This window comes from Amaranthus tricolor, chromosome 2, assembly GCF_026212465.1.
Source record: "Amaranthus tricolor cultivar Red isolate AtriRed21 chromosome 2, ASM2621246v1, whole genome shotgun sequence".
Classification (NCBI taxonomy): domain Eukaryota; kingdom Viridiplantae; phylum Streptophyta; class Magnoliopsida; order Caryophyllales; family Amaranthaceae; genus Amaranthus; species Amaranthus tricolor.
Window position 1 is genome coordinate 37035116 of NC_080048.1, and position 17679 is coordinate 37052794.

Below are 17679 nucleotides of genomic sequence, written 5' to 3' on the forward strand. Positions count from 1 at the left end.
CAATAATAATAATCATAACACTAATAACAAAAAAAATATTTAAAAATAAAATTAAAGAAAAATTTACTAACAGTAACAATAACAACAACAACAAAAACATCACCAACAAAAATAATAAAAATAATAATCAAAAGAATATAAAAAGTTAATAATAATAATAATAATAATAATAATAATAATAATATTTAAAAAATAAATTAAATATAATAATTAAAACAAAAATGAAAATTTAATAATAATAATAATAATAATAACAATCACAATCACAATAATAATAATAATAATAATAATAATAATAATATAAATAAAATTAATAATAATTATTCATAAAAAAGGAAAAAAAAGTCGCAGGAAAATCGCGGCTCAGTCGCACAATTCAATTTTTTTTTTTTTTAGAAAATTTAAAATAATACGATTCGAATAGAAGTTACCTCGATTAATTGTTTGCGGATTGAATTTCTTAATTTTTGCTCCAAAAATTTTGTGTAGTAATTTTGTTTTTTGAGTGTGATAAAGGAGTTGTTTAGTGAGATTGGAGTATGTTAGGAAATTTTTAGCCCAGTAATAAAATCGTAATTTTTTAAAGTCCAGATGCAAATTCGTAATTTCATTAGAGATGGCGATAAAATGAAAAGGGCTGCTAATGTTTAAGATTTGGTTTTTATTTTCAGTGCCTTTTCCCACTCCTCTCCGTGACGCTGTTTCTGTAAGTATTAATCACCGTCTTCTCTTTCCTCCGCTTCAGCATAGCCACGGCAGCTCGTATTGTGGCGGCTGCTCGTCAAGCTGCATCCATTACTCGGATCTCTTCTCAACAGCCTTTCCCTCATCTTGTTCAACGCCAAGGTCTCGCTGGTGCTGCCGGTAATTCTAATCTCTCGATTTCTTGTTTTCCGATTCGTTAATTATTTGGTTTTTGTAGATTTGAATATTTCGATCTCGCTTTTACCTCCGCATTTTAGGTCTTGGAATTTGTAGTTGTAATTCTGTTGAAACATTTATCGAATAAAAAGTCAATCCTGATTGCATAATTGTTAGAAAATAGGGTTCAATATTGATTGGTGATCTTGCTTTTATTTCATGGTGTGAAGTAGAATTCGATAGAAATGTTATATATCGGAATAATGATTGGAGTACTATTATGCATTTTTTGATCGGTTTAGGGTTTGTATTTATGCTTAGATAAAGAATAATGTGATTCTCATTTGTTTCACGGGAATGGTTTTTGATAGGAATTATTAACCTTTGCCTTTTTATTTGTTTTGCTATTTTGTAAAGTCCTAGAGTAAAGTTAGAATAATAACTCATTTTAATAAGTATTTTCAAATCTTTTTAATAAAAATATGCTTTATTGCAAAACTCTTATGATATTATCATTTTTTCTTGCTTTAACTGGTTGGAAATGTCATCCATATTGTCATCTTGCTGCTAGATATGGAAAGAAAACTTTGTTATTTTCATGTTTAGGACACATTATAAGTGTAGATTTTTGTTTTACAATGAAAATTATCTAACTGCTTTTTATTGGAATTATATAGATTATAACACTTTGGGATTGTTGCAATTAGTTGTCATATACTTATATTTTTCATCAGTTTTGGGTTTTGAGAAAATCTTTGAATTCCAATATGTCAAATACAAGAGAATAGGATCTTGTCTTAGTTGGAGCAAGTACCTCACGCAAAGTCCTAAAATCGATGTCGAATACAAGAGAATCGGGTCGGGCAAGGTCGTAAAATTGATTCTCACCTAGTCCTTCTTTCCCTCAGCCTACCTTGTAATCCAACATATATACCCAATACAAATTAAGTCATAGAGTGAGAATAAATACACAAGTTTTGTATGGAAGAAATTGTATAATAACTTTGTTTTTGTGAAAAGCTGCAATGAGGTGACAACTAATTTTGTCCATGGACGAGGTAGAAGTTTGGTTTCTTTTCTTCCTTGGAAAATATAGGTATCATTAGTTCATTTTTTTCATGTGAAATCTTGTTCATGCATTGCGAAACTGTTAATGTTAATACAATATACATTTATGTTCTATTATTGCTTGAGAAGTCCGTGCAATGTGTAGTCCCACTAGAATAGTACGATGTTGTGAAGGTTGTCAACTTCAAAATCATTATTCAGACAGTTTCTCACTGGACCTTTGATTTATTGCAGATCACCATGGGCCACCTAAGGTAAACCACTGGCAAGAACCAATGAATCCTGGTAGCTGGAAGGAAGAACAAGTAAGTTTTCAATATGGATCATTATTTATTGTTTTGTGTAGACATGTTACAGAGCCTGCTTTGGTGATCTGTTCATATTGAATTGTAATGATTTTAGAAACTATTTTATATTCTATGATGTTGGTTTCTTTTCTATTGTAGACTGTTTGATACGCAAATATGTGATTGAGTCTACATCTGTTAGCTATAAGCTTTCTTCAAAAACAAAATGTGGCATCAATATGTGTACATTTTGGAGAGTAAATATGTTGCTGCATAAACAGGCACGGTGCAATGGCTGGTGAGGTGTTCAAATGAAAGGGATAGGTTGAAGATTGGGTTTGGAGCATGCTTACATTTTCGGGACCTTGTAGAACTTTTTGTGTTGGATCTTGAATACCTCGTTATTTGATCAAATACCCCTGCACGAATGTCTGCTCATCACTTCCAATAAGTAGCCATAAACTATTCTTGGGACTTTTATGTGAATATGTGATCGCCTGATCGTTATACCAATTGCCATCTATTAATAATATTCTGATTAGGCTGACAGATTGTTTGTAAGATGTTATGTACAAAAAATATTGATGTTTCCTACTTCCTGCCATGATGCTTTCTTCTTTCATGTCACCAGTTTAGGCCCAAATTCCTCTTATAATCTTTTAAAAGAACTTTTTTGATAATCTAAGATAGTTCTGTTTCCATTTTTAAAAGCAATTGCCGTTTATTATGTGAAGGGTGTAAGTATTGCTGACCAAGAAGCGTTTACTATGTTGGATGTAGCATGATGCTGCATCGATATGCACCTAACAGTCTCAAAAGTGAAGTTGTGTGGTTTAAGGATGCCGAAGATTTGAATATTACCGTCATAGACATGCCTAAGTTGCACAATTTGGTGTTTTAAGTTGTGTTCAGTTTCACAAGATTAGCTGTTTTTGGCATACAAATACAATCCAATTGGTAGAGATGATTTGGATATAAAAGAAATGGAAGTGCAATGAAAAAGTAGACCTTCCTATGTTTGGTTAAAACAAAAGTTATATTAGACATCCATTCCAAAAGAAAACAAAGGGAGTAAGGGGAGAGGAAGTGTAATTTGATTTTGATTTTTTGGCAACAACTTTAATTTGCTTGCATCTCATTTCATTGTCAAAAAGAATTTGTGAACATGGTAGGTCAATTTCACAGACTAATGATATATTTGACATTTCATTGAATTTTTTGATGACTATTTGGTCGAGCATTCTTCCAAAGGGAACAACACATGGAACTGCCAAAAATGAAAAATGAGAACATCAAATAGCAACGTTGGGAGTATACTAGATATCAAACGTTTAATTTTGATATATAGCCCAAAGGGCTATGAGCTTCCAGTTATATATGCTTATCTTATATGACCATGGGTCAGAATTCAAGCTGAAATCTTGTATGTCTGCTGGAGAAAGTTTTTGATTGGTTTTTAGTTTTTTTACCATATCTTTTGGTTGATAAGGTTTTTGTTTTCTCCTCAATCACTTTTCTATTGCTAATTAGCATTTAGTTATTAGACTAAAGAGGAGCTACTAACTCGAGAATATGTTTATGTAGTTTGTTATCGTCTCCCTCTCTGGATGGGGTTTGCTTATATTTGGAGGCTACAAGTTCTTTGCTGGGGGAAAAGACAAGAAAGAGGTATTTATATCTTTAATCTATATAGTCTACAAGGAAACTTGGCAGAATTATAAGAACCATCTTGGCCTATTATGCTGGCACGTCAAACATCTTTTTCATTGCATAAAGGAAACTTGAAAATTTTGAAATGACTATGTAGAGCAGAACCCCTTTCATCTCTATATAATATTAGTAACGTTGGTACATTACTATATGGGATTAGCCCAGCAAATTAGTCATTATTTGTATTGAGTAAGTTAGACTTGCAGCTTCAATATAACACTTTATGAATAACTTATCAGTTATCACCAAGTAATTAAGTATAATTTATCTCAAGAAGGAGAAGAAAATTTTGTAAATCATGAAAGACAGTTGCTATCAAGGGTCTGTAGGAAACATCTTTGTTTTTACAAGGGTAAAGTTGTGTTTTTGTGTACATCTAACCTTGCTTAGGTGCAAGCCTAGGTGGAAGCCACAAAATAATATTCGGGTAAATAAATGTTAGATGAAAGATAACTCAAGTTTTTTACTACTTTTTAAAAAAATGAACACAAATTATGTGTTTCTTTTTGGTTTTGTTCCTAGCAATAACTACTATCTGGCTAACTGTTTTTGCTTTTCTTTTGTTTTTACCGATAGTATATTTCAATATGTAATAGTTTTTAATCACTAAATTATCATATACTATAACTCAATTAAAGCAGAAAGATACGCTTTTTCCTTTTTTAAATAGTAATAAAGTAAAAAAATTAGACAAGTAAATTTCATTTATCATGTAAGCCAATATTAATCAATAAAGTTGTTCCATTTGGAGGGGCTCTACTAATAATGACATTTAAAATTTGAACTATTCTTGTGAGAGACTATCTTTTGGTGAGACGACGTCAAATAAGAAGTCTATATTCTCATAATATATATGAGATGTGCTATTCAACTCATGTATGAAGTACATCTTTTTGTGAGACCGTCTCATACAACAATTTGTGAAACAACTAGTCTCTTGAGAGACGTATCTCAAGCCCAATCCGTTAAAGATTAATGTCTACTTACCGTATTCTTAATGCCTACTTACATTATCTTTAATGCGTACTTAGCGTATTTTTAATGCATACTTTTAACATCTTAAATGTCTACTTACATTATTCTTAATTTCTACTTACAATATTTTAAAATATATATGATGGGTCGGTCCAATTAGAGACGATCTCTCACGAGAATTTGTATTTGTAAAATCCATTTACAAAAAAAATGGGCCACGCCGATATAAACAAAGTAGAGAACTCAAAGAAATGATTGATACAAAGTCCAATATCACGTACCAGCCCAAAAAAAAAAAAAAACGAAACCCACCTTCTCACACCCACATGAAACCCTAGATTGCGCATTGCTTCACATTAGGGTTTTTTATTCTCCTTGGCTAACCTCACTCTCTCCCCCTCTTTACGGTCGGCTGCAACCTCAAACTCACAAAAATGGTGGATCTTCAATCCAAACATTTTCAATTTCTCAATTAGATTTGATTTTCTTGGTTTATTGCTATTATTATTGGGGTTTATTTTAATAATTTGTGTTTGTAATTGAAAAATGCAGGCACCAGAGAAGAAGTTATCGAATCGCATGAGAGACATCAAGGTGCAGAAGCTTGTCCTTAGTATCTCTGTTGGTGAGAGTGGTGATCGTCTTACTAGAGCTGCTAAGGTATATTTTTTCAAATCATTTCACCTAAATTTGAGTCTTTTACTTTTCAGTCTATGATTCGATTTGTGGGTTTTGATGTTAAAGGTGTTGGAGCAACTCAGTGGCCAAACCCCTGTTTACTCCAAAGTTAAGAATGTTATGTAGATTATGGTTTATAATAATTCCGTTTTGATTTGAACAAATGCTAGATTGGACATATTGTTATTTGAGGGTTATGATTGATTTGTTGCGTTTGTTGGATTTATTTATATGTTGGTTGTCTTGGAGTTCAGCCTATAATTAATAAATTAATTGGAAATGGGCTGAGCTTAATAAAGTCAATCACTTAGATTTTAAGTTTAATTGTACCAGGAATCAGAATCACCCATTCGTTGCAGAGCTCTGTTCTTCAATGATTTAGTTCTTGAAGATAGTTTACCCGTAGTTGACAATTGGTACTTGGATTATTATAAAACTATTATAAATTTTGTGGGTAAGTTAATAACTAGCAGTACATATTTGGGGATGCAATTTGGAGATGTTTTTGTAGTTAAGACTAAACTACTAATGATTCTATGTATGAAACTGCAGCATTTGATTGAAAGTAAAGATCTGGAAAGTTTTTTCAGAATCAGTATTGTTTGTTTTCGTTCATTCACTTGGCACTAAAATGATTAATTGAATGATTACTTGTGTAGTAGAAAGGTATGTTAGTGCTGTTTGCTATCTTTTTTTATAGTGTTTTCCACTCATGTTTATGTTTTCAAGTATGTTTTGATCTTTAGTTTAGAAACTATTTGTTAATATGAGTATCGATTTGCTTTGAGTTGTTAAGTTCTAGGTGGTCATTCTTGACAAGCTTATTTGTGTAAAAAGCATGTTGATGTATTCTATGTAGCTGTAGTAGTCTATAGTTTACCGTTCTCATTTACTTGTGTAGTTGTGTTTAGTTGTGTTTGAGTACAAATTGTGATTGTTAGTGATGCCTGTTTTTTACTTTTTAAAGTTCTATAAATGAATTCCCCATCTCACTTGACTACACCTGTGTTTTTTTGCTTTCCCTCTATACTAGTACTTTTAGCAATCAATTATAATTTGTTTATAGCATTTGCATCACATTGTCAAAATAAGGCTGCATCATATTTTATCTGCCAAGTTGATTAGATCTTTAAAACTAGTAAGCTGATACAATCTGCAACTTAAGGTGTAAAAACTGTGTTTGAGGTTGGACTATGGATATTTCATAGTTATAGCAAATATTTGGCATGCACTTTATGTATACCCGTTTCCAAATCATCGTGACTGCAATCAAAACCACAATTCTGAAATCTGAACTTTGAATATGTTGATGTGCAATTTATCGATCATGGTTTGTTTATGATCTACAGCCAGGTACACTGTCCGATCATTCGGTATCAGACATAATGAAAAAATTGCTTGCTACGTGACCGTCAGAGGAGAGAAGGCAATGCAACTTCTTGAAAGTGGCTTGAAGGTCAAGGAATACGAATTGCTTAGGAGGAACTTCAGTGACACTGGATGTTTTGGCTTTGGTATCCAAGAGCATATTGATCTTGGAATTAAGTAAGTAGTTTTTTGTTATGGGTATAATATCTTCTGCTTATATCGATTTTCGAGTGTTTTTTTGATTGGTCATTCTTAATCCTGTTTAATCATGCTGTACAAATCATAATAACAGTGTTAGCTTTGGCCTTCGAGACTGTAGCTTTTGATTGCGATAATTGCTGATGTGTCACATAGCTGTGGTTTCCGTACTTGTATCGCATGACAAAATATAGCTACTACTTACTAGTGGGTATAATGAATGTTGTTTATGATCAAATCTTGTAATTATGTTACATTGTTATGAATGTTATTGCAAATTTGGATAATTACAGCACACGTTGTGACCTTGTAATTGTTTTACTCGTGTGCGATCATTCGTTTGTCTTAATAATATTTGCCGACTTAGTCTAAGTTTCTGATTGTTTTGTTTTCCTCGCATCAGATATGATCCATCTACTGGTATTTATGGGATGGACTTCTACGTTGTGCTTGAGCTCCCTGGTTACCGTGTTGCTCGTCGCAGAACCCGTGTTGGAATTCAGCACAGGGTCACTAAGGAAGATGCCATGAAATGGTTCCAGGTGAAATACGAGGGAGCTGTTTTGAACTATGCCCAAAATATCGATTCTTAAAAAAATGTTTATTATATTTCGCATTTAAATTTTATGTTTTTACCCACTTAGAAATTATTAGCACAAAGATCTTACAGTAAATTTTAAGAAATATTACAAGAATAATATATTGGACTAACCTTATATCATTAGCATTCTAACCATGATACGGAGATCTATTTTTTTTTCCTGTAATTTGGTGAATTTTTGAGTGTTGTAGCAAAATTTATGAGTTATAACCTATTATTATTTTGTTTGTTTTTATTATTTGAGTAACTACTGCACATGTTTGTCTTTGGGAAAACACTTTAAATTTTAAGAAAAAAGTTTGCACAATATATTTAGCTATTTTATATCGATAAATTTGTGATCTTTTGGGTAATCCGGCCGACCTGACCTGACTTGACCAATCTAATAGTTTCAGAGTATATCTTAATCCCATTAAGATTGATACAATTAAACTCAAAAGGTTTCATATTTGTTTGTGCTCGACAACAATCTCAATGAGATAGAGGAGTAACAACTATTATCAATCAATATTATTTCACTTACATAAAGAATATGATGAAATAAAATTGTTTTTAATTCATTTTAATGCATATTTTTACGATATCAATTTTTATAAATGTCTAGTTTTATATGCAACTAAAAATATAAATAATCAACAACTTAATTGAATGACATAAAAATATAAAATATACTCTATCAATTAATTTCAATGTAAGGAAGCGAATGAAAGTATGAAACAAAGTACGAGGATCACTCAAATGAAAATGAAAAAGAAGCTTATGCAATTCTTGTCAATGAAAATGATTTTAGGGTAGAACATTGTTTGGTCTAAAACTCTAAAGTGCAAATTAAATTGAATTATACTGTAATTTTAGTATTTGGTCTACTCTACGGTATAAAAGATTTGGTTTGATTTTTCAAAATCAATTACGGTTTTCGGTCTGTCTCGATTTTTTTTAATTTTTTAGATTAGACCAGACTGCAAACCATTTTATGATTCAAAACTATAGTTTTTGTTTTAAATAATTCGCTATCTTGAATGATGTTGCAATGAACGAACTACAAATTATTTATTTGGTGATTGTAGGCATGAAATATTTGTATAATCACATCTATATATTTAGAAAAATATAAAATCAAAAAATCGTAAACCAGACCAGACCGTTGACCAAAGCGTTGTAGAACGGTCTGATCCAGTTCGATTTGATCTGGTTTGAAAAAAAGTTTTAATCAAAATTTTTTATTTAGTCTAATATTAATATCAGATCAAACCAAATTAGACTCCATGCATCTCTAATCTTTCCATAGCAATTAGCAAATATGATACAGAATGTATGATAATGATGAATTGAGCATAGAAATGTAAGTGTACCTCCACTTATTACTTATTATAGGAAGCGAAGGGACCGGCTCTCGCTCCGTTCTTTGCGGCAAAAACGTTCACGTCGGACTGCTATTGCCCATTAGGAGAGATCTTGTCTAGAACTAAAATCTCCTCCATCTTATAAAATAATTTAAATATGTTTTTATTTTTTATTAATTTTTTTAAATATTTTTTTTACTCTTTTGTTACTATTTTCCCTATTTTTTACATCCTATATTTTCATTCTCTTTAATGTGTAAGAGTATTTTTATTTTTAATTTTATGCTTTCCTTAAAAATTGTTTCCTTCTATTTTTTATTAAGTTAATGCATAATCTATGATTGTAAATTTAGGTGCACATCACACTTTAAGAGAATTTTTATACATGTTTGGTTATGTACGGACAAGATGGTGTCAAAAACAAAATTATTAATGTCAATGATATAAACAAAAAAATTTAAACTCATCAACATTTTAACTACGATAATTATCCACGTCGATCACTGAGTTTTTATATTCTGAAAGCGAAGCATAATATCATCATAAAATAGGGAAGTATTATTTTGAAACTAAAAAAATATGTACACTAAAGTTTGAACTTGTGTCAATGCTATTAAATAGAAAGCTCAATCCAACTTAACTAGCACACATCTATAGATCATAATTTTATACATAATTTAAATATTGTCGGTTGACAGCATTGATTTACAATATATCCACCCCTGTTTATGGGGATCACTTCAATGTAATTACAAAAAAGGTTATGAGCATATGCAAAATGTCCAACCGCACATGACCTCCTAAATTCAAAGGCCTTAAATTTAATTTACATTAATTTTGCTTTAATTTAATTTAGAAGTGTTTATATCTCAAAATTCAAAATCAATCTCTAATAAATATGTTTCTATTTAAGTTTGAAGAATTTGAGTTTTGAAAAAAATATAACATATAGATCTCGTGCAACGCCAATGGTAGATGATATCTTGCTCAGTTCTTATTGATGTTTGTACACTTGAGGTGCTCGTTCTAATCAATCGAGCAAATGAAAGAAATGGGAATAAGTTGAAGAAGAGACCCGATGCTCGTTCGAGCACTTGAGGTGCTCATTCGAGCAAGCTTAGTCTGATGCTTGTATTTAAAAAAATATTACTTTGAATTAATATATATGTTTACGAAAACATATTTGGTGACAATGAATGAGTGCCACTTACTGTATAAGCAATGGGCATTGGCTTTCATTTTTTGTCGATTGATCAATACATAAAAAATATACATAAATATTAATCTTGTAATTTTAAATTCAAGATTCTAACAATTTTTCGAATTATGTTTTTGATTTCCTTATACGCTTAGAACTCATACTGTTTGTGCAACATTCTTTGTGTTGAGATCACTGCGTGAAAGTTTGTATCTTTTGGTGCATTTTATTGCAGTTATTAATATAAAAACCAATTTAGTTATGGATTGGGATTAGAGGTGATTAAATTCAATATGGACCAATCTAAACAAACCTACATAATAAAAAATTATGAAATAATGTGTCAAGTTTAACATGATTTACCGGAAAGAGGAAACTTCATAAGTATAAAGTTATGGATCGGGATTAGAAATAAATAAACAAACCTACATAAAAAATTAAAAGTCCAAACTGATCAAAAAATTTCGTAAGTTCAACTCAAACAAGCCAAAATGACATCAGTTTTTAATATGCAGAATCTGAAAAGCTACGGTTAAAATTTCTTATTTTTTCATTATATTTTATCTATAAAAGATTTCCATTTGATTGAACAATTCTTTTTACTAACAAAATATGACTATAATATAAAAGGACCAATTCATACAATAAAAAATATTGACAAATTAAACTGAAAAATAGAAGAAATCATTTTCTTGAAGATTTGTGATCTTACAATATCAAAATGTCTTCATCAGGTAAACAAGAGAACAAGTCATTCATAGAAGCATTATATATTTGAGTTGGGCTTAAATGAAGAGAATTGGTCATGCTAAAGAATGAGTACATTATTTTGTCACATTGGAATAATAATACATACCTCCTCTATCTCACAAAATTTGTCCTATCCATTTTTTTAATTTATTCCATTAAATTTATATTTTTTACTTTTTGATTATAGCTCACGTTATTTTTTAGTTTTCATCTATATATATAATTTATTTTTTATCTCATCAATATATTTCTTTTATTTTACAATATACTCTCTCTGTTTCTTTTTAAATGTCTCATTTGTTTTTGGGTTACTATTCATCAATCGCTTTTAATTTGTATTTTATTCTTAATCCACGCATTAAAACATAGTTTAATAAATGAAATCTTGTTTGATTCGTCTCAACATACGGTTTATTAATATATGATTTTATAATTTTAAATTATACACATTTATTATTATTGACAATAGTGCAAAAAGCAAATGAAATATTTAAAATAAAACAGAAGAAGTAATATTATTAATTTAGATAATTTTTAAAATTTTAAATTTAACAGGACAGAGAAAATATTAAAAAAAAATTAATAGGTTAGTTTAAAAAAATGGTGACCAACCAAAAATTAATATTAGTTGAGGATTTATTAATATGGTTTTATTTAAGTATAAGTTAGAGAAGAAGATGCTTGCAATCAGAAAGAATACAGTGGTATTGGTTTCCCCACCACTTACATCATTGGATAAGCTTCATTATTTCGGACTTATTTTATTTTATACATTTAATCCATCTCTTAAAATAATCTTTGTTTTTTCAGTTCCCTCCGTTTCCTATTTCATTAGACTTAAGAAAAATTGAATTTTTTAAATAGTGGTTATTTTATTTTGTTGAATAATAAAGTTAATAGAGAAAAAGTAAAGATCATCAATATTAAAAAATATTAAAATAAACTTAGTGAATAAAAATTTAGAAACTATATTTATTGAAAAAAATGTTTAAAAGTGTTGAAAATAAGTTAGTGAAAAATATATGACACTATAGTCATTAATAAATACAGAAAATTAGGATAAATAGGATTAATTATATTAAAATTGTGATATAAATATTAGATTATGTAGGGTAACAATAAATAGAACGACTCAAAATGACAAATGAGAATATTATTTATGAACGGAGAAAGAACTTTCTAGTAGATTTCTAGTAGAGTGACAATCTTAGTAGTTCATGGTTTTATTATACTTGCTAAGTTTCACTTTTTACACGGTTTATGTATTATTTTAATCATTTATAATATGAATTACGTATAATTAAAAGTTATAAAATGATAAATATATAGTTTTTTTTCATATTATTCGCAATATATAAAATAAACTTGAACGATAAACAACACAAAAACATCCAATTTCGTATGTAAAATACTCACACTAGAAATCATGCTCTTTATATCGACTTGTCCTGCAGTTAGGCTTTCTCATACAAGAGTTGCTTTTGTTTTAAACAACATGGGGTAGAGTCTAAGTCTGACTTAAAAGAAATTTATGCTTGAAATTGTCACATTTAAATTCCTAAACAATAAAAATATTATCACAGAAGTTAATGACAGATTACCAATGATATTAGTATAAATTATAAAATCCTAGCTAGCTTACATGATTGGTTGTTTTAGTACTAATTTTAAAGCCAAAATAATACTTTATTAATTTCAATTTCTTTGTTACACTTTTCGATAAAAACTCTTGCAGTTTTAATTAAAGCGTAGTAACAAAATAAAACAAAAAAAATCGTATTTTACTATATCGATATATTGTTAGTTGTCATTAATAAACCTAGACCAACCAAAATAAGTTATATCAGCAAATACAAATATACGTTAGTAAAAAAATATTAATGACCTTTTATTATTTTTAAATCGTCAAATAGGTTAAATTTTCAAACTTTGAGCACATGAATATTATTAAGCTGGTAAAGATCCAACAAAAAATATTACTAGGGGAGGAACTACATCTTCTTGTTAACACAATTGAAAATACAATACAAATTATAAGCATATGAAAACGTTTTTTCAGTGATATTTGTTCCTTAACAATTCAAAGAAAAGAATAAATTTCAAAAATAGATACAAACAATCTCACTGCACACTTATTGCTTAATATGTAGTATTAATGAATATGTGTTTATAAAGAATAAAGAAAACATAACATGAGCTTGCAATATTTTCATTAATTTCATGTGTTAGGGAAAAAAATAAAAGGGTATATTTTTTCTTGTGACTTGTGCACAAAATATATGACTATTTATAAATCACATGCTTTCATCCCATCTTTTTATGCCCATCAATTGTGCAAAAGATCACTTGAAAATGAAACTACAAAAACATATGAAACAAAGCGTTGTAGTGCATACAAACGCACAATTAGATGGAAGTTTTTAAACGAGCACTGTATTACTCCTGAATTTTCAACCCCATAAACAAAACTAAAATTATAAAGGACGGATGGAAATTCAAGTGTTACATAAAAAGAAAAGAAAAATAATTTAAATAAACGTTAAAGATTAACTTTACGGAAAAGGTGAGTAAAAATTTCGACAGCAAGTCTACTAAAATTGAGGATGTGATAATGATCAGTAAATAAATAGCACAACTAACTAATCTAAGGCCTCAATGCCTCCCAAAAAATGTCACGACGGAATGAATCATCGTTGATTCCTCAAAACATCAACTCCAATACGGATCGTGATTCCAGTATCAATGCATCGGTTTGACGACTACAAAAGAAGTATTCTTACGATCATACATTCAAAAAAAAACTACACAGCGGAACTATAAACCATACAAGGAGTCTCGTGGCTCCCTGCAAAGGAATTATACAACCTAAAAACTTTACAAGCAATATAAGAGCTACAAAACATCAGGCTACTTCTATAACAACTGCTACGATCTTATTCCACTTTTTCCCCAGTATAATGCAAAAGAAGCTCCCATACATGTTATGTCAAACTATGATCCTCCTGCTGTTCAACATGATGACCATAGCCAAATGTATCATAGCAGGAACATCATAGAGAGTCATGAACAGAAAACAAGGAACAAACACATACACGTCAGTAATCAATGAACTTACAACAATTAGAATCATAGAACAGGGGATAGACGACGACATAGCACAACAATAAAGATCCTACTCATCTGTCTAAACACTTCTATTTACTCACGATTTCTCATTCAAACTTCAAATCCCTAGAAGTATATTCAAAAGTAGTGGATCTTTAATCTATTAATGGCATAGTGGCACGGCCAAGGGCGTTATCGGTCATCGGGCCCCCATGGCTAAGTATCAGCTCATACCCCCTCCAGCTAACCCTTTCAGGTCCTATCTTCGGGAAAAACTAACACATTGGGGCACCAATCCAGTGAAGAGGCCACCATATTGGGGTTTGCAAGGCCTGCATGGTAACACCTCGGTCAAGGGGCGGTACCGGTCCTTTGACGCCCAATGACAAAAGTATGCTCATACCCGCGGTACGGTGATCCCGTCGGATCTCACCTAGGGGACTACTAAATCAACTGGACATAAATCCAGTTGAGTCACGCCGACTAATCATAATCAAGGCTCAGTAACTAGGGAATCACTTCGATACCACACTCAACCATAATGTGTTCTTTACTATTTAGGAATTTGTTCTCATAGGCTTCTAATGCTTTCATTCTACTTGCCTATACCTCTATTATGACCTTTCGGTGGCATAGTTTACTTTCTGGCGCTCTATAATTCTAATACAATGCATATAATCACGAAATGTTGATAATACTTTGAAACAATGAATATGATAGTTAATTATTGCGTGTACGTACTTGCAAGCATCACTGCATGACCAAAAGTCACAAAAATCACCCAATTAAAGTTCTACCTTCCTCTTATGAAATGGGAACCTATACAAGTTTGAAGTAGAACTAATAAGCCTACTTTTCTCCATTTAAGAGGGACTAAAAGCTAAAACAAGCTATCATTCACCTATTTTCAGTAACTTTCAATTGTTCTAATACACACTTAATCAATTCACGTTACTCAATCTACACTTATTCATAAGTTATGACATTAACTCAACAATTAAATAAGCTTTCACATTCGCTACACCAACAATCATATAAGCTTTAACAACAATAAAGTGTACGTTATGACCATTTCTTTAAACTAATGAGACTCAAGTTATAAAACCACATCACCATGTAATTTCATAGACTACTAACACTTACTCGTATCACGAAACATTAATGGTAACTTATAATTTGGCTACAATTGTACCTTTTACAACAACTGACGAATTAACCATGTCAAACATCCTTAACATGCCAACAATCACTCTAATAACTACGATTATACCACAATTAACTAACAATAATACTTAATATTATAAACAATATCACCATCATCTTTATAAAGCAAGTGACAATTCACAACCACTTTTAGTGACTAATAATCTTAACCATTTATAAATACTATTATCACCATTCACAATATAATTACATATTCAAAGTTTATACCATTCTATTTAATTTTACCAAACATTTTCAACCCAAAAGTAGTACCATCATCATCTTTTTCATTCATACTTCAAACTCTAATTAATAATTATATTCAAATCATCAATCAAACTCTTACCCATAATAAATTAAAATTTAATGTACATAACACAAAATCAACATCAAACTTATAAACTTACCAAAATTCCAATTAGAAACTAAAAACTTAATTAGGGAGAAAAAAAATAGCTTACAAAGGTGAAACTACTAAAGGGGTGAAGAACAAGTGGTTGATGTGGTGGTGTTGACCCAAGGACCGTGTGGGATGGTGGAGGAACCACCACGTGCGGTTGCTGTTCTTGCTGGCGGCACACAAAGCAGTCGGCTGCTGCGGAGGGGAAAAAAAGCACGCTGCTGCTTTGGGCGGCTCATGGAGAACGGATGGTGTGGTGGCTACTCGTTGGGAGGCACAACCGTGGCTGGTAATGGTAAGGGCGAACCGATTTCACAGGGAGAAGAGGAAGAAAGAGAAAAGAGAGAAGGGAGAAGGGTTGAGCCGTTTTTTTTTTTTTTGTTTGTGAGGAGTAAGGAGTGGTCTCACGTAAAACCCTAGCTCATCTTTTATTAGGGTGAATCTTCTAACAAGGCCCTACTAAGACAACCCACCTTTATGTGCCTACAATTAAAAAAAAATAAATTAATTCGAATCTCTTTATTTTAGTAATCGCAAATCTATTTTTGATATTATATGTTAATATTTAAATTCTTATATGAAAGATATTTATTAAAACTAATTTAAAAATAATTTAAAATAATTATAAAATCTCCAAATGTTATTAAAATATTAAATATTGACGTTATAAAAATCTTGGGGTGTTAAAAGCATACCCTCCAGAATAATAACCAAAAATTTTTGCCTCGTGAAAAATCTAATTAAGTGCTCAAACGAGCACTAGGTGATCAAACGAGCGCCCTAATGCTCGAACGAGCAAACAAGCACAACTATTCTGACCTAGTTTTCGTTTTGTAACTTCTTTGATTATTTAAAGCACTTGGACACTTAAACATGTTCCACTAATTGTTGTAATACCCTAGATTTAGCTTAAGAAGGATTGATAGATTACTTATATCAACAAGGTGCATTTTCTTTTCATGGAAGCCCTTTTGTTAGAACCCCACAGTTAAACGTACTTAGTGGGGAGCAATTTTAGGATGGGGGACCTCTTGGGAAGTTTTCCTAAGTGCACACAAGTGAGGGCAAAGTGCGCTGGAAAGACTTGTGTTGGTCTGTGAGGCCAATCTACAGTCTCCATGAGTAGTTACCGACGGTCGGAGGGGCCAGAGTGTTACAAACGATATAAAAGCAACCCTGCGACCGTGGTTGATTGTATTCAGTGCACCTAGCGGGGGAAAAGATCCTGAAATTACGGTCTAACGAGGACGTTGTATTCCTAAGTGGGGGTGAGTGTAATACCCCAAATTTAGCTTGAAAAAGGATTGATAGACTACTCATATCAACAAGGTGCATCTTCTTTTCCTGGAAGCCCATTTGCTAAGAACTCCAAAGTTAAGCGTGCTTGGTGGGGAGCAACCTTAGGATGGGTGATTTCTTGGAAAGTTTTCCTAGGTGCTCACGGGTGAGGCCAAAGTGCGCTGGAAAGATTTTTGTTGGTCTGTGAGGCCAGTCTACAGTCTCTATGAGTAGTCACCGGCGGTCCGAAGAGCCGGAGTGTTACAATTGTAGTGTTTAGGATAATCCTAACATACTCTAATGACTTAAATAAGTAATATCTTTTTTAAGTTCTACGGTGCATCCTTAGAAGAATAGAGAAAACACAAAATAAGAATTGTCTTGAATTAATGACATGTTTGGTATGTTGTAATAAACGGTGGTAATGAGAATAAAAACTATTGTAATTATGGTTGAAATATCTCTTGGCTATTTTGATGGTCATATTTGTCCAACTTTAATCATCTCATTTTTCTTCATAAAATTTATTCCAATGCATTACCATTATGAGAGGTGGTATTAAATGGTAATAAAAATTTATAAACATAGAACTTTGGATGAAATTTTACATTATAAATTATTCTCATTACCACTATTTACTACCACTAATCAAATGA

At 31.1% G+C, this 17679-nt stretch overlaps 1 protein-coding gene across 1 annotated transcript; it reads left to right on the forward strand.

The window, feature by feature from the left end:
* The first annotated feature begins 666 nt into the window (after positions 1 to 666).
* Positions 667 to 7981, forward strand: LOC130806279 (60S ribosomal protein L11-2-like). Its single transcript, XM_057671287.1, has 7 exons — positions 667 to 864; positions 2164 to 2234; positions 3801 to 3884; positions 5454 to 5561; positions 5646 to 5686; positions 6927 to 7124; positions 7549 to 7981. Exons 2-7 carry the CDS (start codon positions 2205 to 2207, stop codon positions 7736 to 7738), a joined length of 651 nt encoding a protein of 216 aa, XP_057527270.1. The 5' UTR covers positions 667 to 864; positions 2164 to 2204; the 3' UTR covers positions 7739 to 7981.
* Positions 7982 to 17679: the final 9698 nt, after the last annotated feature.